General features: G+C 42.8%; 1 protein-coding gene and 1 long non-coding RNA gene across 7 annotated transcripts in view; both read left to right on the top strand.

Annotated features, from left to right (window-relative positions):
• The window catches only part of KIAA0586 (KIAA0586 ortholog), a 133,902-nt gene extending 119,478 nt beyond the window's left edge, over positions 1 to 14,424 (top strand). For 4 of the 6 annotated variants that reach the window (XM_043516007.1, XM_043516006.1, XM_043516005.1 and 1 more), the window contains 2 exons: positions 8,175 to 8,240; positions 14,073 to 14,424. In XM_043516007.1, coding sequence (XP_043371942.1) covers positions 8,175 to 8,240; positions 14,073 to 14,218 — 212 coding nt within the window. In that variant the 3' untranslated portion in view covers positions 14,219 to 14,424. The remainder of the gene's footprint in view (positions 1 to 8,174; positions 8,241 to 14,072) is intronic. The other 2 variants (XM_038405118.2, XM_043516009.1) reach the window with 1 other exon arrangement.
• Positions 14,425 to 20,884: 6,460 nt separating this feature from the next.
• Positions 20,885 to 22,354, top strand: LOC122460606. Its single transcript, XR_006282025.1, has 2 exons — positions 20,885 to 21,050; positions 22,238 to 22,354. It is a non-coding gene; the product is annotated as an uncharacterized LOC122460606 (long non-coding RNA).
• Positions 22,355 to 24,497: the final 2,143 nt, after the last annotated feature.

Genomic DNA, 24,497 nt, shown 5'->3' with positions numbered 1-24,497 from the left:
CCTTGCCTGGGCAAGGTTTCCTTCTCAACTATGCCTACTTGAGAATTCCCTTGTATATAGTTCTTAGACAGTTTGAGTAGTGTATTAGTTCCCCTAAGTGTATAAGTTAGGAATAGTTAGTTTCCTACAGGACTTAGCCTAGGGATGGAGCATGCCCCAGTCCCTGGACTTTAAGCCTTACGACCGCTGCAAAAAACTTATGCCACTCAGTGATCCCCATCAAAGCTGTCTTAAGTGTTTGCGGAGACCCACATGAGCGACAAGTGTCGCATTTGTAAGAGTTCAAGCACCAAACCAAAAAGGAGCGGGACATTAGACTAAGAGTGCTCCTTATAGAGTTGGCCCTCACACCGGCCCCTGAACCGGCTAGATCAAACTCCGCTCTAAGCACTGCAGCTTCGGAGCGGAGCGCACCGACGGCACTGGCCTCCAACCGGTGCCGATCCCCATTCCCGGTACTGGCTAAAAAGCAGAAAAGGGCCAGGAGAGGGCGTTCCCCTACGTCCCATAAAGGGAAGGAGAGAGCCGGAGGAGAGCAAAGACTCACACAAGGCAGCTCTTTCCCTCCGGACGGTGGCCAGGCTTCAGCACCTATTGAGCCCTCTTCATGACCCACATGTCACCCCGGAAAGTGACAGAGGCACTCGGCACCTGGCAGTGCCATCCACACCGGAGGCCTTTCAGGCCACTAAGGACATGTTGTCCCTTCCAGTGCCAGCCAGTGAGGTGCCCCATTCGAGGGGTAAACCTGATCTGTGACCTTTCTAGCAGTCCCCATCAGTGTGGCACTACTCCCCAAAGGAGGGAGTGCCCCGCCAGCGCGCACCAGAGCAGTGCCACCAGCTTACTTGTCAGAGTTCCCGGTGTTATTCCCCGGACTCCAGACAGTGTTTCCCGGGATCCCAGCATCGTTCGTTGGCTGTCTGCTGCAGACCTGTGGAGGCATGCCGCCTGTCTCCGGAGTCCCAGCACTAGTCCCTGGAGTGGTGGGATCGATCTCCAAGCTCTCAGCTCTGCTCCAGAGAGTCCAGACACTGGTCCCCAGAGTCCCATTACTGGTTCACTGGTATGGATCCCCACAGGCAAGGCATCGTTCCTCCCGATCCATGGAGTGGCACAGCTCTCAAAGCGTGGGGTACCGTTGCTGATCCACCAAACAACAACGCGATGTCTATCACCGGAGGCACGGCACTGGGAGCAGTCTTCCTGGTACAGGTCACCGGTGGAGACCCACGGAGAGGGCCAACGGGATTGGGATACATAGGCGGCATCGGCACCATCCTGGTGTCTCCCTCAGGCTCAGAGAGTGAGGAGGAAGATCTACTGGCAGGACAGGGCCACCCACCGGGGTCATCGACATTCCCATCAGGACCACCAGTGCCCACATGGTGCCAAGGTCAATGCCTGGCTCCCTGGCAGCTATGGAACCCTGGGGGGTTTCCCCAACCATCACAAGGTTGGTCTCAGTGGCATCAGTCTCAGGGGCATCTGAGAAGCGGTCGGCGACTATCTCCTAACCATCCCTGGACTCGGAAGCAGAGTCAGACCAAGGTCCCCAGGGTCAATCAGCCCCAGCTGGGATCCCCTGGCGGAGGCCACAGAGGTGGCAGACCCACCATTATCCGCCTCCTCATCCTCTTCGCCTGATGAGGTGATAGCGGGACCTTCCCACATGGTCCCCCAGGATGATACAAAAGCCCACCAGGAGCTTCTTAAGAGGGTGGCTTCGAACCTGGGGTTAGAGTCCGAGGAGTTGGCAGAACCCTCTGACTCCACAGCCCCCTCCAGGATGGCATTGCCAGTCCATGAGGGAATGGTAAAGCTGAGCAAAGCCTTGTGGCAAACTCCCTCCTCCCTGCCCCCCATTTCCAAGAGGAAGGAGAGAAAGTATTTCATCCCTGCTAAAGGATTTGAATACCTATATACACACCCCGCTCCTAGCTCACTGGTGGTATTGGCGGCCAATGAGCATGATAGTGTTAGAGCGCTTATTCCTTCACTCCCGCACTTCCCTGGTCCTTCTTGCATGAACAGAGAGCAACAATACCCAAAGTCCGAAGGTGCAAACAATTTGATGTTTATTGGGTGAACTTCCAGCAAGCTTAAATCCAAGTTTCTTTTTCCTTATTTTCGAATCCCAACTTACTTCCTCTTTGCCCCTAAATTATATAGTAATATTCTTAGCTATACCTTAACCAATCATTCTACTAAAATTTACCTAACCAATCCTAACATATTGTAACATGATTAGCTAACCAGTTATATCCCACCACCTTAATTAGTTTACACCCAGCAAAATTAATTATACAGCAGACAGAAACAATCACAGAACCAGACAGAGACCATGCAAATAAACAATAGCAAAGTGGGAACTATAATGACAAAACAATACAGAAGCGAGAATTTCACAACTACATCTATAAAGACATAAGGGTTTCCCAGCTGTCTATTGATAAGTGAGTTCTTACCAGACAGAAAACTATCAAACTAAACTTCCTTTTACATCTTCTAGTCTCTTCCCTTTCTCTGGAGGTGATAGGTCGGATCACCTTCCTAACAGCCCCATATTGACTAGTTTGGAATGTGAGGAGGTGACGGTCGCTTCCCAGCTTATGGCTGCCTCTGCCACTTAGCCAAAGGCATTGGCCTAAGAACAGGGCTTCAGACTGTCACAGTGCGAGAAGGCCCTTACACAGATTCTTTCTTGTATACCTCTATTACTAGCTAAATGATAAACATATACCTACATTCTTAAAGTATAGGCCTTTACAGGCAGGCCTGAATATCTATATCCTAACAGTCAGGGCAATTGGGATTGACCCCTAAGAATAAGGAGGCAAAGAGGCTTGATCTCTTTGGCAGAAAAATGTATTCAGTGCCCAGCTTCCAGTTAAGAGTGGCCAACCATCAGGCCCCACTTGTCTGCTACGACTTTAACATTTGACAGTCCATGGCCAAGTTTGCAGACTCGCTGCCAGAGGAGCCCAGGAAAGAGTTCCTGGCTATTCTGGATGAGAGCAGAGCTGTGGCCAGGGTAGCCCTCCAAGCGGCCTCAGATGTGGTGGACTTCACGGTTTGGACCATGGCTTCGGCCATTTCCATGTGGCCTGTGTCTTGGCTGCAGTTGTCGGGCCTGTCAGTGGAGGTTCAACTATTCATCCAGGACCTCCCTTTTGACAGCCTGGCACTATTCACGGAACAAACAGAAAGGAGGTTACATGGCCTGAAAGACTCTAGGGCTACCGTGTGCTCGCTGGGCCTCTACACACCGGCTCCCATGAAAAAGCAGTTCAAACCATCGCATTCCCACAGGTTTGGGAACCAATCCCAGACAGAGCCCTTCCATAGAAAGGGTAGGAGCTACAAGCGCTGGCAAGGCCAACAGCTGGCACCCTCAGCTCCCTCGAGCTCTACCCGCTGTCAGCAGGGTAATAAGCAGTATTTTGAGGGTGCGCTCGAGCCTGTGTCCTAGATCCAGCACCCCTGCTTTTCTCTAACTGTCTGTCTCCCTTCCTCCCTGCTAGGGCTTCTGTAACATTGGACCAATGGTTCCTCAGCACAGTAGCAGGGAAGTACACCCTCCAGTTTCTACCCCTCCAACCCCCCCGTCCCTCTTCAGGTACTCTTCTCACGAGCATCTGCTCCCTCAGGTGGTGCAGGGCTTTATGCGAGTGGGAGCAGTGGAGGAAGTCCCTCTGCACTTGAGGGGGAAACGATTTTACTCACATTATTTTTTGATCCCAAAGGCCAAAGTGTGGGCTACAGCCCATTCTCGACCTACGGAGCCTCAACAAGTATCTTAAGAAGTTGAAATTCTTCATGGTCTCCCTGGCCTCGATCATTCCTTCCCTGGATCCAGGAGACTGGTACACTGCCCTCGACCTGAAAGATGCTTACTTTCACATATCGATCTTTCACGGACACAGAAGTTTCCTATGTTTCATAGTTGGGACCACGCACTAGCAATTCGCAGTGCTCCCCTTTGGCCTAGTGACAGCACCAAGGATATTTACGAAGTGCATGGCGGTGGTGGCCTACCTCAGACGTCGGGGTATTCATACCTCAATGACTGGCTCATCAAGGGCTGCTCCAAGGTACAGGTCCAGTGCAACATTGAGATGTTGCAAGCCACTTGTCAAGCTCTAGGCCTGTTGATAAACTAACAAAAATCCACATTGGTTCCGGTTCAAAGAATAGTTTATCGGAGCGGTGCTCGACTCTGCCAGAGCCTACATGCCAGAGGCCAGGTTCAGAGCAATGTCAGATCTGATTGCCAAAGTCATGGCCCACCCGATCACCACATATGTAGTTTGGCACGCGAGACTCAGACTACGGCCCCTCCAGATGTGGCTGGCGTTGGTCTACTTCCTGGCTAGGTATCACCTGGACAAGCTCCTTACAATCCCGCCACAGATACTTACTTCCCTGCAATGGTGATCTGACCCTGGTTTTGGAAGGTGTGCCATTTGCAAGCCCACGGTCTCCCTGATATCGGATGGGTTTCACCTCTGATGTGGAACGCATCTCAGTACAGTGCGAATGCAGAGGCTATGGTCGGGAGAGGAGCTTATGCTTCACATAAACATCAGGGAGCTTAGAGCCACCCTTCTAGTTTGTGTGGTGTTCCCTCTCCACCTTTCCAGTCAGGTAGTACAGTTGTTGACGGACAACACGGCCTCCATGTTCTATGTCAGCAGGCCGGGGGAGCTCGGTCATCGGCTCTGTGCCAGGAAGCCCTTCACCTGTGGGGTTTCTGCATCCAACATGCGATCCACGCTAGAAGCCTTACACCTCCCCAGTGTCCGGAACACGCTAGTCGTGGTCCCTCCACTTGGACGTTGTCAGGATGCTCTTCCAGAAGTGGGGGAAAACTCCTGGCACCGGTGCATGTGGCAAGCACAAACACCTATGATGAAATGGACATGAACAACACATCTTGAAGAACATTTGAAGAACAACAGTTACAAAAGGTAAGTCTTTTTCCTTTTGTATGTGAGGGAAGTTCAAGATGAACTGCACTGACTTTTATTATTTGATAAGTTCTTTATAAATCATTGGAAGCACTTTTCTGAGACCAACAGAAAGGGGTGAGGCCAAGCCAGATGAGTTACTAGGCAAAGAGTTCAATTCCCTCTACATCCACCACAGACGAAGGCAACCCAGATTTAAAGGACTAGTAGAGATGTTAGTCACAGAAATGAAATATTTGTGTAGCAAATTCTCCATTTTCATTTCTAGATGCAATAGAATTATTTGCTTCTGGAGCTGCTTTCTAATTGTCCTTCTTCTTTACTGATCTTTTACCCTATATTATTTCTGATTTTGAAGAATGTTTTTTTCTTTCTTTCTTGTTCCTTTCAGCATTGTTTGTCATTAGTGGGAACATCAACTGTTTGGGAAAAACCACTGAACCTTGAACTCAGACTTGTTTGAATGAAGGAAGAACTCATTTTCAAATATTTTCCCTTAGAAATTGTTAGCTTGTAAGCTGTTGCCTCCCTTTTTGTTACTGACTTGGGATCTGAAACTTTTTTCTTTTTACAAATATTTATAGTTTGCATTTAAACTACAGTTTACACCAAAAAATATGAAAGGAAAACAAAGAATAGGTTACACCAAGTGAAACTGAAGCTTCTAAGTTTAGGTCAAAGCCATTTGTAACTCATGCTTACACAGTGTACTTTGTAGCCCCTCTAGTCCACTTATGGAAGTTAATTTGTGGCTACAGCCTTTGAACTAAGGAGTCTGGATTCTTTACTCAACAAGTAGAGGCTCAGACTTTTAGATCCAGAGGTCACAGGTTCAAATCCCTGCAGATGACAATCTGTTTGCAAAATAACTGAATGTTTTAACCATAAATTCCTCCTTTTCAATTGTAACTCAGCCCAAGCTCACTCGATGTTTGGCCCAAGTTTGCTGAAGGACTTCTGGGTTTATAACAAAATCAGTCAAGTTTTGCACAAGTTTTTCAGTTATGAAAATAGAAGTGTGAGCATTTGAAGAGCAACTTTCCCTAGTTATGGTGTTTTTATTGTTTGTATTCCAGTAGGAAACAGAGGTCCCTGTCAAGATAAGAGCCCCTCTCAAATGTACTTGTGTACGCGCGCGCGCGCGCACACACACACACACACACAATGTGAAAAGACAGTCCCTGCTCCAAACAGCAAAGGTATATGGAAATCCTGGCCTCACCTCCAGCAGTGTGAAATAATCAGGAAGGGAGAATAGTAGGAATCAGGAAGAGAGAATTTGATCCCATTAAATTCTTCATGGTGTCACAGATGTCTGATAAATGTGTACACTTTGAATGTAAATTCCAAAGCTATGTGGATATGGGGAAAGCAGTGGACGTGATATACCTTGACTTTAGCAAAGCTTTTAATACGGTCGCTCACAGTATTCTTGCCAGCAAGTTAAAGAGGTATGGATTGGATGAATGGACTATAAGGTGGACAGAAAGCTGGCTAGATCGTCGGGTTCAGTGGGTAGTGATCAACAACTCAATGTCTAGTTGGCAGCCGGTATGAAGCAGAGTGCCCTGGGGTTGGTCGTGGAGCTGTTTTTGTTCAACATCTTCATTAATTATCTGGATGATAGGATGGATTGCACCCTCAGCAAGTTTGCAGATGACACTAAGCTGGGGGAGAGGTAGATATGATGGAAGGTAGGGATAGAGTCCAGAGTGACCTAGACAAATTGGAGGATTGGGCCAAAAGAAATCTGACGAGGTTCAACAAGGACAAGTGCAGAGTCCTGCACTTAGGATGGAAGAATCCCATGCACTGCTACAGGCTGGGGACCAACTGGCTAAGCAGCAGTTCTGCAGAAAAGGACCTGGGGATTACCATGGACAGGAAGCTGGATATGAGTCAACAGTGTGCCCTTTTTGCCAAGAAGGCTAATGGCATATTGGGCTTCATTAGCAGGAGCATTGCCAGCAGATCGAGGGAAGTGATTATTCCCCCTCTATTTGGAGTATTGTGTCCAGTTTTGGTCCCCCCATTAGAGAAAGGATGTGGACAAATTGGAGAGAGAGTCCAGCAGAGGGCAACAAAAATGATTAGGGGGCTGGGGTACATGACTTATGAGGAGAGGCTGAGAGAAGCGGGTTTATTAGTCTTCAGAAGCTGAGGGAAATGGGTTTATTTAGTCTTCAGAAGAGAAGAGTGAGGGCAGGATTTGATAGGAGCCTTCAACTACCTGAAGGGGAGTTCCAAAGAGGATGGAGCTAGGCTGTTCTCAGTGGTGGCAGATGACAGAACAAGGAGCAATGGTCTCAAGTTGCAGTGGGGGAGGTCTAGGTTGGATATTAGGAAACTCTATTTCACTAGGAGGATGGTGAAGCACTGGAATGGGTTACCTCGGGAGGTGGTGGAATCCATCTTTAGAGGTTTTTAAGGCTCGTCTTGACAAAGCCTTGGCTGGGATGATTTAGTTGGTGTTGGTCCTGCTTTGATCAGGGGTTTGGATTAGGTGACCACCTGAGTTCTCTTCCAACTCTAATCTTCTATGATTCTATAATCTAGGTCCCATTCCTATCGTCATTCAGGGGGAATTCCCATCTAAATCAGCAAGAGTTCATAGTGAATAAAGACTGCAAGATTAGCCCCCCATAGCTTGCTTTCTTTTTTTACATGTGATGTTTATTAAAAAATATTCTTCTCAAGCAGTGGAGAGTAACTTCATTTGGTCTGATGGAATTATTTAAGAAACTGTTGATAACCACTCAGTTTATGCATTTCATTCTCATTATTGGATGTAAGAATTAGAATATTGTACTGTATTGTATTGTATTGTATTGTAAGTGTAGCATCTTGAGACCATATGATTAATTCTTCTCTTCTACACTATGGTTCCAACTCTGTAAGTGTTTAAATTCCAGGAACATTGAATTATGTAGTCAGTATATGGAAGTACAGATAGACATAAAGCTAAATTGAAAATATTGCTACTTATAATTAGCAACATAAGCGACTAACCACTGTAGGATATGTTCTCTTTTCAATTTTGCATGCAAACTGCTTGGATCAAGATGAGACTGTTTCTCATCTTATGTTTTAGTCCAGCAATTCTGGGATAAGTTTGATTTTATGGAACAGAATCCTTCTTGTGTTTCCATACTTGGTAGCTCTTCACTTCTACCAGATATTAAAATGAGTGTTTTTACAACACAGATTCTCAGGGAGACATGGATCGGACACATATTGAGCCCAATATGTACCTCACATTGTTATTTAAAGGTAAGAGCTACAGGTGAAGTGTTCTGCTACCTATAGCTATTAAGTCACATTCTTTGAGTTCATTTGGCTTTCTTTTCCTTAACAGTTACTATCCTAAAAAGACCTAACAACATACATGCTCTCTCTTCTTGTTAAAGATCTTCGTAAATATAACCCAGATGTAAAGCTTCGTTGTGCACAAAAAAAAAGGCAATGGGGGATGGGGGGAAGCCAAAAGCAAAAGATTTTAAAAAGTCACTTCCCTTTAGGAGGTTTATAACATGTTGAATTAAAGAGCTGCAGGTGTTGTATTCAGAGCACTGGGGATAGCACTTGATAATGCCATGTGAGGGATGTTATTTGTTGAGACAGGACAGTGTTTAAACTTTGAAGTCAGTATTAAACAAAGTGAAGCAGCTGGAATCTGGCATGCGAAGAAACAAGTCATTCATATGAACTATTGCTATTAAGGGAACAAGAGGTACTGTATTGGAGTGGTTTTTATAGATGCGTGAAAGTTTACTCTCGGACTTAGCTGTTTTACTTTTGCATTAAATTATACGTTTGTAAAGCAAGCATCCAAGCTTGGGTGGATGAGCGGTTGGTTGGAATGTTTTGCAACAAACATGAAGGGAGTGATAGAAATTGTTTTTGTATCTGTAGGGTATTAGTTTGTACCCCAGTCCTTCAAACTATTCCATGAGTGGACCCCTATATATTGCAGGTTTCCACAGGTCCATCCACCTTTAGAGATCCAGTTGCAGGAATGAGGCCCATGGTTTGAGTTTCTCATTTAAGAGAATTCTTGATTTAAAATGCCAGTCTTACTAACTGTCCCTGGAAGAACAGCACTGGACTAAAAGGATAAAGCATATGTTTTTATTTGGCTTTAAAAAATGAGATTTGTTTAGTTTTTCCTTTTGCCAAATAGAAAAAAATGATTTAAAACTTTTTTCTTTGTTCCTAATGTTGACATATGGTGTTAGTAACCAAACTGTTAGTAACTTCAATCTGTTTGATTCCTGTTCGAATTGGCACAAGTTCCTGATGCACAGTATGCTCTATATGAAGTGTGTATGTGCAAATACATCTCACGCAGAAAAATGTTTATAACTAGTCATGGATTGAAATAGGTAATTTTCATGTTTCGTTCAGTTAGAATCTTGAAATTTAGTACGGAACATTAATTTGTCATAGACTGCTGAGTATAAGGGAAAAAACTCCCAAATCTGAAAACTGACCTTTCCGTCACAGGGTCATTAAAATGTTGTCAGTCATTATTATTGAATTTCAACCAATCAAAGGCTCTTACATGGATGTTAACGGTATCAATTTTCAAAAATTATGTTAATGTATTCTGTGAGATGGTGATGATGACTGGAGAAATGAAGGACATCTGAGGTCACTGGTTCTTCTTCTTGGGTTTTAACAAGGAAAATGTCTATAAATATGTTTAAGTAGGTGTTTATAAAACTAAATGGAGTACTTCCAGAACTTCTTAACAGGCAAAAGCTGCCGAACTTGTGATAAGAATAATGCTTAGTTATCTGATTTACTGTGTTTTTATGGAAAAAGTGAAATTCTCCATTCAATTTTTATATCCTATACTATACACCACTACTAGTTGCATATTTATGAATGAAAGATGTTTAAGATGAAAGCCTCTATGTATTGATCATAAGCTGTTATCTTCTGATAAAATAATAAAACAAATGCCACGTCATTACAATAGGAGCTTGCCAAAGATTTTATGCAGGCACAAATACTGATAACTAGATCCAGCCAAAAAGGCAGATAAAGTTGTTAGTGAGTGTATATGTTTGTATGTATTTGCAGATATATAAGCACACAAGCATATGTGCTCTGTGTGTGTGTATTTGTGTGTTTACATATAGGTGTGGGTGTGTACGCACGCATATGAGTTGTTTATATAATGTATGCACCATGCACATTAGAGGTCAGATTTAGAAAGAGTTGACAATAATAAAACACAGATGAGGGTAACTTAATAGTTGTGCTTTTAGGCCAACATAGACTTAGAATACCAACAGCCTTGGAAACTTGCAGTCATGAAGCAAGATCTCAAACTTTCCTGAAATAGGATAGCTACAACCCTTCATGTTTAAAATATTGAAAGTATAGATAACACATTTTTGTACATGTCTAATGTATACAGTAGAAAACATTTTAAAATTATGTCTTGAAAATAAATCATTGTTCTTTATATATGGCACATTTTAAATGGCTCTTTAAAAAAAATGGAAGATAGTGAAATAGCTGAGAATATTTCTGTTGACCCATTAGAATGTATTATTCTATTGATTTCTGTATGTACTTTTCACGTTTTATATCAAACATAAAATTGGACTCTAGTATGTCTGCAAAACATATTACAGCATATGTTAGGAAGAACTTAGACTGGTATGGTCTTTCAGCACCCCAGCTTCAAACACTTGGCAGCTTAGATGAAGTTATTGCAAACCCTTGCATCAGGGAATATTCTTTTTTAACAAACCTGAAAACAGCTGTTGAAACAATGACATCATGGAATAGTGGCATGGCTGTGGAAATTATTAACAAAGTCAAGCTTTGAAAGCATTAAATAATATAGGTAGAGTATACAAAGGTTTGCTTTAGTGTTTATTGATGATTCACAAAGTTTCCTTAGGCATCACACTTTCACATTTTAAGTCCATACTAGCTTAGTTTCTGACCAACTGAACATTCACACTTTTCAGTTCCCATTTTTCATAACCAGTTTCTTTTTTTAAGGAGCCCTAGTTGCATAGAAAGCCCTTGTGAGCCCTTTCTGAAAAAATAACTTAATATATAATATATATGATGTGTGCAACTTTTTAGCATTTCCAAAAGTGTCCTTTTAAACAGTCTTCAGAAGATGTACAACTTATTGCATGTACTCACTGTGGGTTAGGTTTGCTCAGGGCTTATGCCAGTGTAAAGCTTGGCAGCTGTACTTTGCAGAGGAAAGACAGCAGGGGAATGAGGCTGTTTGTGCAAAGTCTCATGGTGGGGGTGGATGCAATGGAGGATCAGTGCCTGAAGAGTGAATTGGATTGGAAAGGGAGTGTCACCATAGCAGTCAGGTAAATTGCTGACTTAATAGGAACTCTGACAAAGAGATAGCAGTGGTATCTCTGCCTTCCTTCTACAGGGGCCCGTCTTCCTGAGGTGCAAAAAGTTTAGCTGGCAAAGGTTGCTCCCTGTATTGGATTTACCGAGTTTGGCCATAAATGTGTTTGACCTCCTTGGAAGTTGGCAGCTACTATAGACCGAAAAGCACTAGATGAAATTTTATATTAGCAGTGGTTTTTATTCCATCACTGATCAGTTTAATTAGCAATTTAAGTATGTTTTGGCACATTCAAGTGAAAGCAGGGTATTGCTGCATTGTCATAATAGATAAGCCTGACAAATATTTTATGGGTGGAATTGAGAGAATGGAGTTTTAATTGCCGAGGCTGTCGGAGAACAAGGGAAGATCACTAATGTACTGTGTCATGTTAGTAGAAAAACAAACTCCGCCAAGAATTTCACTGTCACACTCACCAAAACAAATATATTTTCAGTTCACCTGTAGGATGTTTGTTTGTTTGTTTGTTACTGAACCCTTTATTTTACAAAGTGACATTGAGTTCACAAAATGCTATGTAAGTAATGAAGCTTATGGTAGCTTGACAGTATTGATTGACTGCAGGAGGGTGGTTCCTCCCTGCCCTAGATTTTAACTTTTGACTAATGAGTGAGGAAGGCCTTTGTCCTCATGTTTAAATCTGTGCTGCAGTTGCTGAAAAGCTGATAGATGTAAATTGAATTTACTCAGTAACTGGTTTCTTCCTACACTCCAAAGACTAAATATGTGTTCAAAGAATTTATTTTAGAAGCTCATTCCATAGTATATTAATCAGATTAATTTGCCACTTGTTTCTTTTTTTCCGCAGTGGTGAGATGATGGTCTTGAAATTCCCATGTCCCTTATTTGTAATTTTAAACCAATAGAAAAATAGAGTTCAGAAATAGCTTTTACAAATGACTACTGTGGGGATTCCCCCTCGCCCTCCCCGAAGTCCTGTTTATTTGGGATAGCTGTAGTGTGGACAACAATTAAATCTGTAATACTGTGTATTTTTCTCTCTGATACTGAAAGTGATTAATTTGAGGTCCTGAATTGTGTGCCATTAATTGCCGCCACCTCCCATCTTGCAGAAGATACCAAACAATTAGTTGTATGGCGCCAAAGAACAGTGAAAGCTAGACGATATCTAAGGGCAGAGAGACCCATCTTCCAGTCGTTCAGTATTTTTTTGCCTCCTCTCCTGGAAGCATGGAGTTAACGGTTTGAATCCAGATCCTCCTTTCCCTCTAGCACCTACTTAATGAGGTTAGGCAAGAAGACGGGTGACTCTGAGAAGAGGGACCAAAACAGGAAGAACCCAGCTAAGAAAGCTTAGACTTAGCATCACATGATGACTGTGCACCAATTGTGCATGCTACCAGTCCTGAAAAGAGTCTTGGGGAGCTTGCTCCAAGGGATCCTCCCGCCAACTCTGCACACTCCCACTGGGTGAAGGATTGTCTGAGAGAACACTTCACGGGGCCCAGCACCAATTGTCAATATCCTTCCGTTTGGAGGAATAATGGCTCTCACTCCAGTGAATCTCTCTGTACCTATAGTGGATTTGACTGTGGCCAGCTAGCCTTTGGGTGGTTTAATTCTGATGCTGATTTAGAGTCCAGTTCTGCTTCCACTGCATGTTATCACTCTTCTTGTAGACTGATTCATTGCCTGCTCCATCTTCTGCTGCCCCATTCTGTTTTCTTCCCACAGCTCAATGTAAGCAGCACCCTTACCTTTTGCCTACTCTTTATTCTCTCCTGTTCCCTGGTGTCTGGGCACAGGTTTTTTCTCCCTCTCCAGCTTTTCAGCACTGCAGTGGCTTTCCCTGCTGCTCAGCACAGTAGTGCAGCTATACACTCTTTGGGGCTTGCTTCCCATAGTGGTCTCCCACTGTTGTAGCATGGCCACTGGTGCAGCACCAACTTGACTGCTGCCTGGGATTTCACTCTGAGAGTATTTACACTTCCTGGGGTCAGAGGGTTGAGATCACAACAGAGGAAAACTCAAGCTGTTGCTTCACCCTACCAGGTAGACATAGATAGTGGAGGCACACTGAGCTGGTAGAGTTGTCCAGGCCTCCTTTTACGTAAGCCACCTCCTGTCAGACAACTTGTTACACCTACTCTTCGGCTGGAATCTTCCATTGGATGGAAGAAAAGAGGGATGAATGACAAGAGGCTAAAGTAGGGCTTGTTCATCCAATCAGAGAAGGGGATGCTGGAAGGATGGTTTCCCTACAAGGGCAGAGTTAAGGCAGTGTTTGGTCTGTAATGTAGGGTATTTGAGATTGTGATAGAGTGCATCTACTGTTAGTTACTTTAACTTTCGTTTCCTTGCTTTTTTAAATTGTGTGTCAGATATGCTGGGTGTCGCAACTTGAATTGTTTCATAAGGCTTTTGGTATGTTACTACATAAGAAGATACAGATTTTTATATTTCTCACACACGTGCACACCCCTCTCCCCCATATCTGTATGTGTGCAGTGCCTTATAAAGAAATGTAGTGGCTGAAATAAGACCACGCTGGGAAATATGAGACAGAGATGTAGCTGGCTGTGTAACACATCCAGCATATGTTTTGCCATATGTCTATCCTTGACGTAAGAGTATGTATCCTTATATCCATAAGATGATGCAAGAAGGTGATGGCTTTAGTACATTTGAAATTGCTATATTTGGAGTGTAAAATAATGTAATTATTCTGTCTTTTATTTTAGGAGAGGAAACTGTACTGCATTTAAGTTCACTGACTTCTCCAGCGAAGATGTCAGTGATGCTGCCTTCCATGAATATAGATGACCAGATGCAAAGTATCAGTATGGTACATGGGGATTCGGACTCTTCAGGAACAGATGCATTTTAAAACATGGGGTTTTTATTAACAGTCATGTATCTGAAAATTTTCTAGGGAAGTATTTTGTCTAGCTAGTTTATAATCCATATATTTTTGGCATGAAATCTCTCAGTACTGTTTATTTTCTACTTACTGTCTTTTGTAATTTTGTATTAATCAGAATGTGAATATATAAAATATTTTAAACAAAAATAAAAGAATATAATTTTTCATCATTACTGGGATTAAATGGGATTTCTTGACAGATCTTGTGAAAGAAACAGGCTAAACCACAACACAAAAAAAAGGGAAACACAGCTTTGGAGAGGAAGAACACATAAATGACTCTGCCATAAATTGAATGTGCTAATTAGTTGGTATATAGAGGCCATTGTAACAGAATGGATTTTCAGTTATTGAAAAGGGAATTTTGGAAGTAAAATATATTTGAAAACCAAATACTGAAAGAAGATTATTTTCTTAAATATGTTGAGCAGTTTTGATTCACTCCTAAAACTCTCCTAACAAACAATAAGGCAACACAGACATAATTGCCATCTTTGTGGTTTTACTAGATGTATTTCTTCTTGCAAGAGTTATTATATTTTTTCAATATTTTGGCATGCAAGTTTCTTTAGAATTGTTTCTCATTCTTGAACGGTGACTGTATGAGAGATGATATGGAAATCTTTAAAAGATTAAAGAATACAAATAAAACAAATGCAAATTATATGACAAGAAACATCTTAACTAGTCACAGTCCTCAAAAAAATCCAGTATTCTCCCTTTAAAAATAACAACTACCATTAATAGTCATATATGCAAACATATCACCATCACCCTCTGGAGAGATTATTCAGTTTGTTTACTGAGCAACGACAGTGTGTTCAGTGCTGTACAAAATATAGAGGAAGTTGTGATCCTTGCCCAAGGGCGCTTCTAATCTAAATATAATAATTTGGATGCATAATGCTTCAAATACAGGTATCAGCAGATGGATTTTTATGCCTTTGCTCCATTCTTTATCCTATCTGTGCCTGCAATGTGATAACCCTGAAAAGTCTGGGATATCGCAGCTCTTTCAAGGCACCACGGATGTCAGGGAGCATCTCAAGTGGCGAGGAAACAATCCCTTCCTTTTTTGGTGGTTTGTATGTACCTCACTGTGACTTAAAGGCATATAACAGCTTCCACTCCATCCTTTAATCGCTTGCAGATACTGTGCTGCCATGAACAATTCCTGTTTGCAGTGTAACTGTAGCCATGTCGGTCCCAGGATATTAGAGAGACAAGATGGGTGAGGTAATATCTTTATTGGACCCACTTCTATTGGTGAGAGAGACAAACTTTCGAGCAAAAGAGAGCTCTCCTTCAAGTCTGGGAAAGGTACTCCCAGTGTCACGGCAACATGCAAGGCGGAACCGTTTCTGTCAATCACATTTTAGATCAAGATATGGTATGTAGCTACATGTTCTGTTTTGATACTGTTGACCATGAGGTTCTGTTGACATGGCTTCAATCCCTTGCAAGAATAAATAGAAATTACTGAGCCATCAAGCTCAGAAAAAAAGAAAAGGAGTTCTTGTGGCACCTTAGAGACTAACAAATTTATTTGAGCATTAGTTAGTCTCTAAGGTGCCACAAATACTCCTTTTCTTTTTTGCGAATACAGACTAACACGGCTGCTACTCTGAATCAAGCTCAGAGGTATCCCAGAAGGTTCTGCTCCAGGGGTTCGCTCACTGGGGTACTACAGACAGTGCCAGGTTTACTGTGGCACTGAGCCCACACTGAGAAGGAGCTCCACTGCCTGGACTGTGTCCCCACTCCCCCCTTTTCCCTGTGCTCCACCTTGAGGCCCTGCCCTCACTTGGCCTCTTCTCCACTGAGGTCCCACCACTGCTCATTCCTCTCTGCCCCTTTCCCCCATGCGGGTGGCAGGCAGGGCTTGGGGGAAAGAGGTCGGCTGGGGTCTCAGGGTGAAGCATGGGTGGGGCCTCAGGGTGGAACACAGACAGGGATTCAAGGGGAAGAAGCTAAGCGGGGGCACGGCCTTGGGATGGAGCAGGGGATGGGGCCATGGTCCAGGCACCGGAGCCCACAAAAGATTAATTCAGCCCTGACTACAGAGTGCTGTTTTTTTATTCTTTCTGTCATACCTGTAAGTGGGGATACTAACGAAGGCAAGGAAGTGCTCTGGGCATTTTTCTGGGTCTTGCAAGTGGGATTTGGTTCTCAATGTTTTGAGAAGCACATAGGCCAGCGGTGCTGCTCGGAGAGGGGGTTGGGAGGGGTTCATGGCTGAGGGATGTGCAGATTTGGCGCATCCCTACTGCAGACTCCACAGATCCTGTGGCGTCCCAAATAGAATTCCTGAAGTAGGGTGGGATGCAATGGTGCCACACACTTTCTTTCCTCTCAAAGGTGAATATTCCTTTCGTTCATGGTACAGCAAACCCAAGGAGATGTGATTTGCACTTCTCTGTGCTAATGGGGGAGAAGCTGGTATACGCCATCATTTTATGAATGAGCATTTAGATCATTTTATGAATGAGCATTTAGGAAAGTGTGTATAAGAATTTGGGAACTAGCTAGTAGCTAGATTTGTTTTTTTGTTTTTGTTTTCATTCTGACCATCTTTGAAAAGGAAAAATTACCGACTTACTTCCTTGAATTTAGCCTCGTACATGAGATGCCTGTAACTTTCTCTCCTCAAGTTTAAAATGGAAAGCGTATGTTCTGTGAGCCAGCCAAGCTGTGATAAGGAATTCATCTTCGTGTATCAAAGTTCCATTTCTTTCTACAGCTCTTTGACTGTAAATGCATGTTTCTCCTAGTCATTTGCAAAACTGAAATAGCATGATTTGCAAGACTGCTGTATGGATTTCTTCCAGGCAAGTCCTTGGAGTATGTCATCAAAGTAACAGCATCAAATAGCATTTCATTCAGCGGAAGTATAAAAGTGCCAGTTCAGTGTAGCTGTATTTTGCAGGTTTCAGAGTAGCAGCCATGTTAGTCTGCATTCGCAAAAAGAAAAGGAGTACTTGTGGCACCTTAGAGACTAACAAATTTATTAGAGCATAAGGTTTCGTGAGCATGCGTCCGATGAAGTGAGCTGTAGCTCACGAAAGCTTATGCTCTAATAAATTTATTAGTCTCTAAGGTGCCACAAGTACTCCTTTTCTTTTTGTATTTTGCAGTTAATTCTCAAAGTGCTTGGTTCATTCCTTGGTTTAAGTTAACTTGTGGTGGAACTTGCTTGATTTTTGTGACTGTACTTCCTGTTTTGAAGAGAGATGTTCATGTACTCGGGTTGCAGCCTCCAAAAGTGGAAAGTTGAAGTGTCTAAAGTGTCTGTTTCAGCAAGTCATCCTGTTCTGACTTTGATAAGTATAATGAGGCAACTTACATTCAGAATCTGGTCATTGCGATCCAATTTTCGGGGGAGGAGGGAGTCATACTTCAGAAACAGTGCCAAATAAACAAAATAAGAAACAGAGGCTGTCTCCACAAAAGGATTCCGCAGGAGTGTACAAGCTTCCTGACGCCAAGATGGGAACCATAGTCCCACTCTTGTATTTTGCTCCGTTTGGACAGAACCCTGCAGGCTCATTAAGCTCCACTGAAGTCAGTGGCAAGTAGCCAGTTTCAGTTTTGGGGCATAAAATGGCTGTTACTGACCTGAGACAAATGCAAAGAACTGTACTTCATCATCCTGTTCCCAGTCCCCTAATTATCCAGTTCCCTTATGCTCTGTTTTTCAGTATATAAAGCAATCAGAAAAAAGAAAAGGAGTACTTGTGGCACCTTAGAGACTAACAAATTTATTAGAGCATAAGCTTTCATGAGCTACAGCTCAATGCATCCGATGAAGTGAGCTGTAGCTCACGAAAGCTTATGCTCTAATAAATTTGTTAGTCTCTAAGGTGCCACAAGTACTCGTTTCCTTTTTGCGAATACAGACTAACACGGCTGCTACTCTGAAAGCAATCAGAATATCACATCTACTCATGCCCTGTTCCTGTTTTGAATTTGAGAAATCGGGCTATTTTGCAGCTCATGTTGCTCATCTTTATAGCTAACTGGGGAAAAGTGGTTGAAATGCATTAATAACAATATACAGCAGCTTCCTAGAGTTCTGAAACCCTTTCCGTATTAATACACAAACGTTATACGGGTATCATTTAGGCCCTGATCCTGCAGAGATTTATGCACGTGCTTAATCTTAACCTCTTGAGTTAAATGAGACCACTCCATATGTCTAAGATTAAATATGCATGTAAAACTTTTTGTAGGATCAGAGTCTTACTCTACTGCTAGCACCTTAGAGACTAACAAATTTATTAGAGCATAAGCTTTCGTGAGCTACAGCTCACTTCATCGGATGCATTTGGTGGAAAAAACAGAGGAGAGATTTATATACACACACACACAGAGAACATGAAACAATGGGTTTATCATACACACTGTAAGGAGAGTGATCACTTAAGATAAGCCATCACCAACAGCAGGGGGGGGAAGGAGGAAAACCTTTCATGGTGACAAGCAGGTAGGCTAATTCCAGCAGTTAACAAGAATATCAGAGGAACAGTGGGGGGTGGGGTAGGAGGGAGAAATACCATGGGGAAATAGTTTTACTTTGTGTAATGACTCATCCATTCCCAGTCTCTATTCAAGCCTAAGTTAATTGTATCCAGTTTGCAAATTAATTCCAATTCAGCAGTCTCTCGTTGGAGTCTGTTTTTGAAGCTTTTTTGTTGAAGTATAGCCACTCTTAGGTCTGTGATCGAGTGACCAGAGAGATTGAAGTGTTCTCCAACTGGTTTTGAATGTTATAATTCTTGATGTCTGATTTGTGTCCATTCATTCTTTTACGTAGAGACTGTCCAGTTTGGCCAATGTACATGGCAGAGGGGCATTGCTGGCACATGATGGCATATATCACATTGGTAGATGCGCAGGTGAAGGAGCCTCTGATAGTGTGGCTGATGTGATTAGGCCCTATGATGGTATCCCCTGAATAGATATGTGGACAGAGTTGGCAACGGGCTTTGTTGCAAGGATAGGTTCCTGGGTTAGTGGTTCTGTTGTGTGGTGTGTGGTTGCTGGTGAGTATTTGCTTCAGATTGGGGGGCTGTCTGTAAGCAAGGACTGGTCTGTCTCCCAAGATCTGAGAGAGCGATGGCTCGTCCTTCAGGATAGGTTGTAGATCCTTGATGATGCGTTGGAGGGGTTTTAGTTGGGGGCTGAAGGTGATGGCTAGTGGCGTTCTGTTGTTTTCTTTGTTGGGCCTGTCCTGTAGTAGGTGACTTCTGGGTACTCTTCTGGCTCTGTCAATCTGTTTCTTCACTTCAGCAGGTGGGTATTGTAGTTGTAGGAATGCATGATAGAGATCTTGTAGGTGTTTGTCTTTGTCTGAGGGGTTGGAGCAAATGCGGTTATATCGTAGCGCTTGGCTGTAGACAATGGATCGAGTGGTATGATCTGGATGAAAGCTAGAGGCATGTAGGTAGGAATAGCGGTCAGTAGGTTTCCGATATAGGGTGGTGTTTATGTGACCATCGCTTATTAGCACCGTAGTGTCCAGGAAGTGGATCTCTTGTGTGGACTGGTCCAGGCTGAGGTTGATGGTGGGATGGAAATTGTTGAAATCATGGTGGAATTCCTCAAGAGCTTCTTTTCCATGGGTCCAGATGATGAAGATGTCATCAATGTAGCGCAAGTAGAGTAGGGGCATTAGGGGACGAGAGCTGAGGAAGCGTTGTTCTAAGTCAGCCATAAAAATGTTGGCATACTGTGGGGCCATGCGGGTACCCATCGCAGTGCCGCTGATTTGAAGGTATACGTTGTCACCAAATGTGAAATAGTTATGGGTCAGGACAAAGTCACAAAGTTCTGCCACCAGGTTAGCCGTGACAGTATCGGGGATACTGTTCCTGACGGCTTGTAGTCCATCTTTGTGTGGAATGTTGGTGTAGAGGGCTTCTACATCCATAGTGGCTAGGATGGTGTTTTTAGGAAGATCACCAATGGACTGTAGTTTCCTCAGGAAATCGGTGGTGTCTCGAAGATAGCTGGACAGTCTCTACGTAAAAGAATGAATGGACACAAATCAGACATCAAGAATTATAACATTCAAAAACCAGTTGGAGAACACTTCAATCTCTCTGGTCACTCGATCACAGACCTAAGAGTGGCTATACTTCAACAAAAAGCTTCAAAAACAGACTCCAACGAGAGACTGCTGAATTGGAATTAATTTGCAAACTGGATACAATTAACTTAGGCTTGAATAGAGACTGGGAATGGATGAGTCATTACACAAAGTAAAACTATTTCCCCATGGTATTTCTCCCTCCCACCCCACCCCCCACTGTTCCTCTGATATTCTTGTTAACTGCTGGAATTAGCCTACCTGCTTGTCACCATGAAAGGTTTTCCTCCTTCCCCCCCCTGCTGTTGGTGATGGCTTATCTTAAGTGATCACTCTCCTTACAGTGTGTATGATAAACCCATATTTTCATGTTCTCTGTGTGTGTGTATATAAATCTCTCCTCTGTTTTTTCCACCAAATGCATCCGATGAAGTGAGCTGTAGCTCACGAAAGCTTATGCTCTAATAAATTTGTTAGTCTCTAAGGTGCCACAAGTACTCCTTTTCTTTTTGCGAATACAGACTAACACGGCTGCTACTCTGAAACTTACTCTACTGCTGAAATGCAGACGCCCCGGGGTGAAACTGGCAGCTGTTACGCTGCAGCACTGTATGCAACACTTGAAGCAGAAGGTGAAGACTATTGCAGCCAACTGAATTTGCAGGACGTGAGATCTCAAATCCCACCTCTGAGTTCATCCTTTATTATGTAAGTCTAATAAAGTTTTCTTCTGTCTGTAAATAAAAAACACAACACTGCTTATGCACGGTTCCACATAATGCTGTATTATATTAGTGGTGGGCGCATCTATTTGCAGTATGTGCTCTGGTTCAACGTGTCTTCCACTTAATTCTTATTTTAATTACATTTAATTTAATTTAATTCTGTTCTTACGCATTTTGTCTCATTCGTAATTTGTTACACTTTCAAACTAGCATCTTTCCATTTAGCCTTTGATGTGTTTTTGTTCTTTTGCTCTCCTGATTAGCTCTACAAATGTAATGAACTTGTTTTCTAGACCAATGGCGTAGTTTGGTTTTTGCTGCTAATCTTTTACTATTGAACATTGTCCATTTAGAACAATATTGGTCGTCCAAAGTAGAATGCATCATTTACACAATGATGAAGGAAAATCTAAATTAATGGGAATTCTGGCTATTATCTGGTGCAGGGGAAGCTTTTTGGGTAGGCTAGGGAGAATATGGGGGAAATTCCAAAAAGGTGTGTTGCATGTGAAAGGGCAAGTTCTTTATGGCTTCCGTGCCAGGAAAGCACTGGCCCCATTTTCCTTGAACTCTCTCATTAGTGATGAAAGTAAGGGAATTGCAATAGAAGCTATTCTCTAAATCCCCTTGAAAAAGTGTTTAAAGATGTGATCCTGCCTCTGCCCAATGGGTTAATAATGGACTAATAATGCCATAGGGTCCAGTCCTGCAATGAGAACATTGTAGATGCACACTTTTGTGCCCACGTGGAACCCCTGCAAATTTCGTTTTATACAAGTTCCTAGACTGTGCTCGTCAACATAGTATCTGAGCCCCTTCCAGTAGTATATTAAGCAAGATGACTACACATCTGTCATGTGGTGGGGTTCTCTCATCCTCTCCTGGGGGAGTGTGTGCAGTGCAATGGTCTGTTTTGGAATTTGTATGTGTGTGTGTATTTATGTTAGAGAAGGCAAAGAAATGCACAATGCACTTGGAGAGGAAGGTGGTGGGGTTTGTGATGGTCCTTAGGTCCTGTGAGAGTTCATTCCATAGTCTTGGGCTGGTCCCCAAGAAAGCTCTACCTCTTGCACAGGTGAGCTTTACCCTTGCTAGAGACAATTCCATTGTGCCAGAGGAGCAAAAATGTCAACCGCTGTCTTTATCCCGCAGCTTTAGTTGATCTTTTAGAGACCTTAGGTCCACGCCACTGAGCACCTTGAAGAGAAGGACCAAGACCTAGAACTTGATTCGACTGAGTGGGGTTCTGCCTGTGCAGTTTTCATTGCAAGATCAGGGCTCTTGTTGGCAAAAATAGAAAAAAAAATGGTGCAATGCAAAAGTCAGAATCATCTGAAGAGTCAAGAGGGTCTATTTTCTTCAGACTCAGGCACAAGCACTGGAGCTGCTACAGCTCTCACTGAAACAAGTCAAGTAAACCTCCCGCTCGCAGAGGAAAGAAGTAAAATATGCTGCTTTCTGTGTCAACGTTGGGATTTGTTTCCCTGATCTTCTGTCTGTCTGTCTGTCTCGGCATGCTGACTTCTTACTGTAATCTGACCATTTCCACCCACGTTAGTACCTAGATTTTTTTTTTAACTTAGTTGCAGACTCTTATCACCTGGATGGCTGACTCTTCGAATGCTGTGTAAAAAGATAGCCAGCCTTATTAATGACATGAAGCCTATTTTTGATGAGTTGGCATATGGGAACTACTACTTGCAATGATGGGAAGTCTGAAGCAATGGGGGAATGCATTGGGTGCCTAGAATCCTGTCATGTTTTTCATTCTTTTGACAGTCTTGAAAATTGTCTTCACTGTTCCTGTGTGACTTGCTCCTGGGGAAGGTCATTCAGTGCCCTACATCTGTCACATCAATATAGTCTTAATTTATGCAACAGAGTTGCTTCTCTTCCCCTGGAAGGCTGTGCTTTGTGTCTTTATTCAGAACCTGTAGCAAAATAAGCAGCACCAGTTAGCTGCTCAAACACACAGTATTTTAAGTGAAACCAAGCCACTGTTTAAACAATGGTTACGTTGGTTAATCCTTATTGTTTAATGTAGTTTTTTTCATGGGAGATGTGAGATGAATACCATATTTTTATTACTTGTATTATGATAGCACTCAGGAATCCCCATCATTAATCAGGGTCCCATAGTGCTAGGTGCTGCACAAACACACAACAAAGAGATGAGCCCTGTCCCAATGAGTGTACAGTCTCAGTAAATAAGGTTAAGTTTTGAGATTCCTGCTTCTCAGACCAGTGTTCTGACCTCTATGCCTTGCCTCTCAACATGAAATCCCTCTTTGTCTTTAACCGTGGATTTCTTTCATGTTATTTTTCAGGTTTTTGGGGGACAGTGTCTAGAATAATAATCAAAGATGCCATCTCAACAAGAAATCTCTTCACTTTTGAGGTAGTTGCACCTTTCCGGTTCCCAAATTAGATTGTAAGCTTTTCAGTGCTGTCTTGTACTGGATCTCTGTACAGCACCCAGCACAATGGGGTTCTGATCCTGCAAGGCTCCTTTCCTGCTTTTACTAGTTAGAAAAATGCATGCTGTCAGCTATGGGCTTAGTAGTCACGGAGGAGAGAGGGTGACTACAATGCAAAGCCACAAGAGGAAAGCGTGGGCAAAAGAAAGAACCTTCGAGTCTGGTAGCTTGAGTGTGATACCTACCTCTCTCTCACTGCGTACGGTTTAGGAACAGACTTGTGTGCATTTGCTGTATTGTCTTTGTCCACTTTAGATAAAGATCTTTGGAACCAGGATTTATGTTTTCCTTTGTCTTCACAGGGCCAGCTATGTAGATAGTGTCCAATAAATAATAGGAAATAACCATTCAACCCAGATCATTTTTGTTCTTAACTTAACTCATGTCTTCCTGCTTTCTCCCATAACCCTGACCCAGTCTTCTTGAAAACCCATCTGACTGGGCCTTTAACCCCATTCCAAGAATTTTAAGAACTCTCGCTCCTCTCAGCCATTCTCCAGTCTCTCTCGTATGAAAGGACAACCCCCACATGATATACTCTGAATTTTCTTGAGGATTATCTAAACAGTGCCACATGATACATTTCTCTCTACCACTTACAAATGGAAAAGCATAAATCATACATCACTACAAATAAATACAACTGGCAGATGTTATTTCTTTCTGTCTAGGGCAACACAAGTTCTTTAATCTGCCGCCTCCTGTAAACATGTCTGCTTGAGAGAGTGAAACTATTATAATATATACACAATGGTGTTCTGCTACTTTTTGTTGCAAACTATAATAGGAATTATATGCCAGAGACATTTAATGTAACGTGACCACATGAATGCCTTACTGATTTTGTTTCTCTTAGCCAACTTGGCTATAAAACCAGAAAGCATTCCTCTTCTAAGGAAATGAACAGCCCTCCAAGAAGAGGAAAATTCTAACTGTGAAATCCTGGCGCAGCT

This window comes from Dermochelys coriacea, chromosome 6 (genome assembly GCF_009764565.3).
Source record: "Dermochelys coriacea isolate rDerCor1 chromosome 6, rDerCor1.pri.v4, whole genome shotgun sequence".
Taxonomy (NCBI): Eukaryota; Metazoa; Chordata; order Testudines; family Dermochelyidae; genus Dermochelys; species Dermochelys coriacea.
The sequence above is the reverse complement of the archived record's forward strand: the minus strand, read 5'-3'. Positions and strand labels throughout refer to the sequence as shown.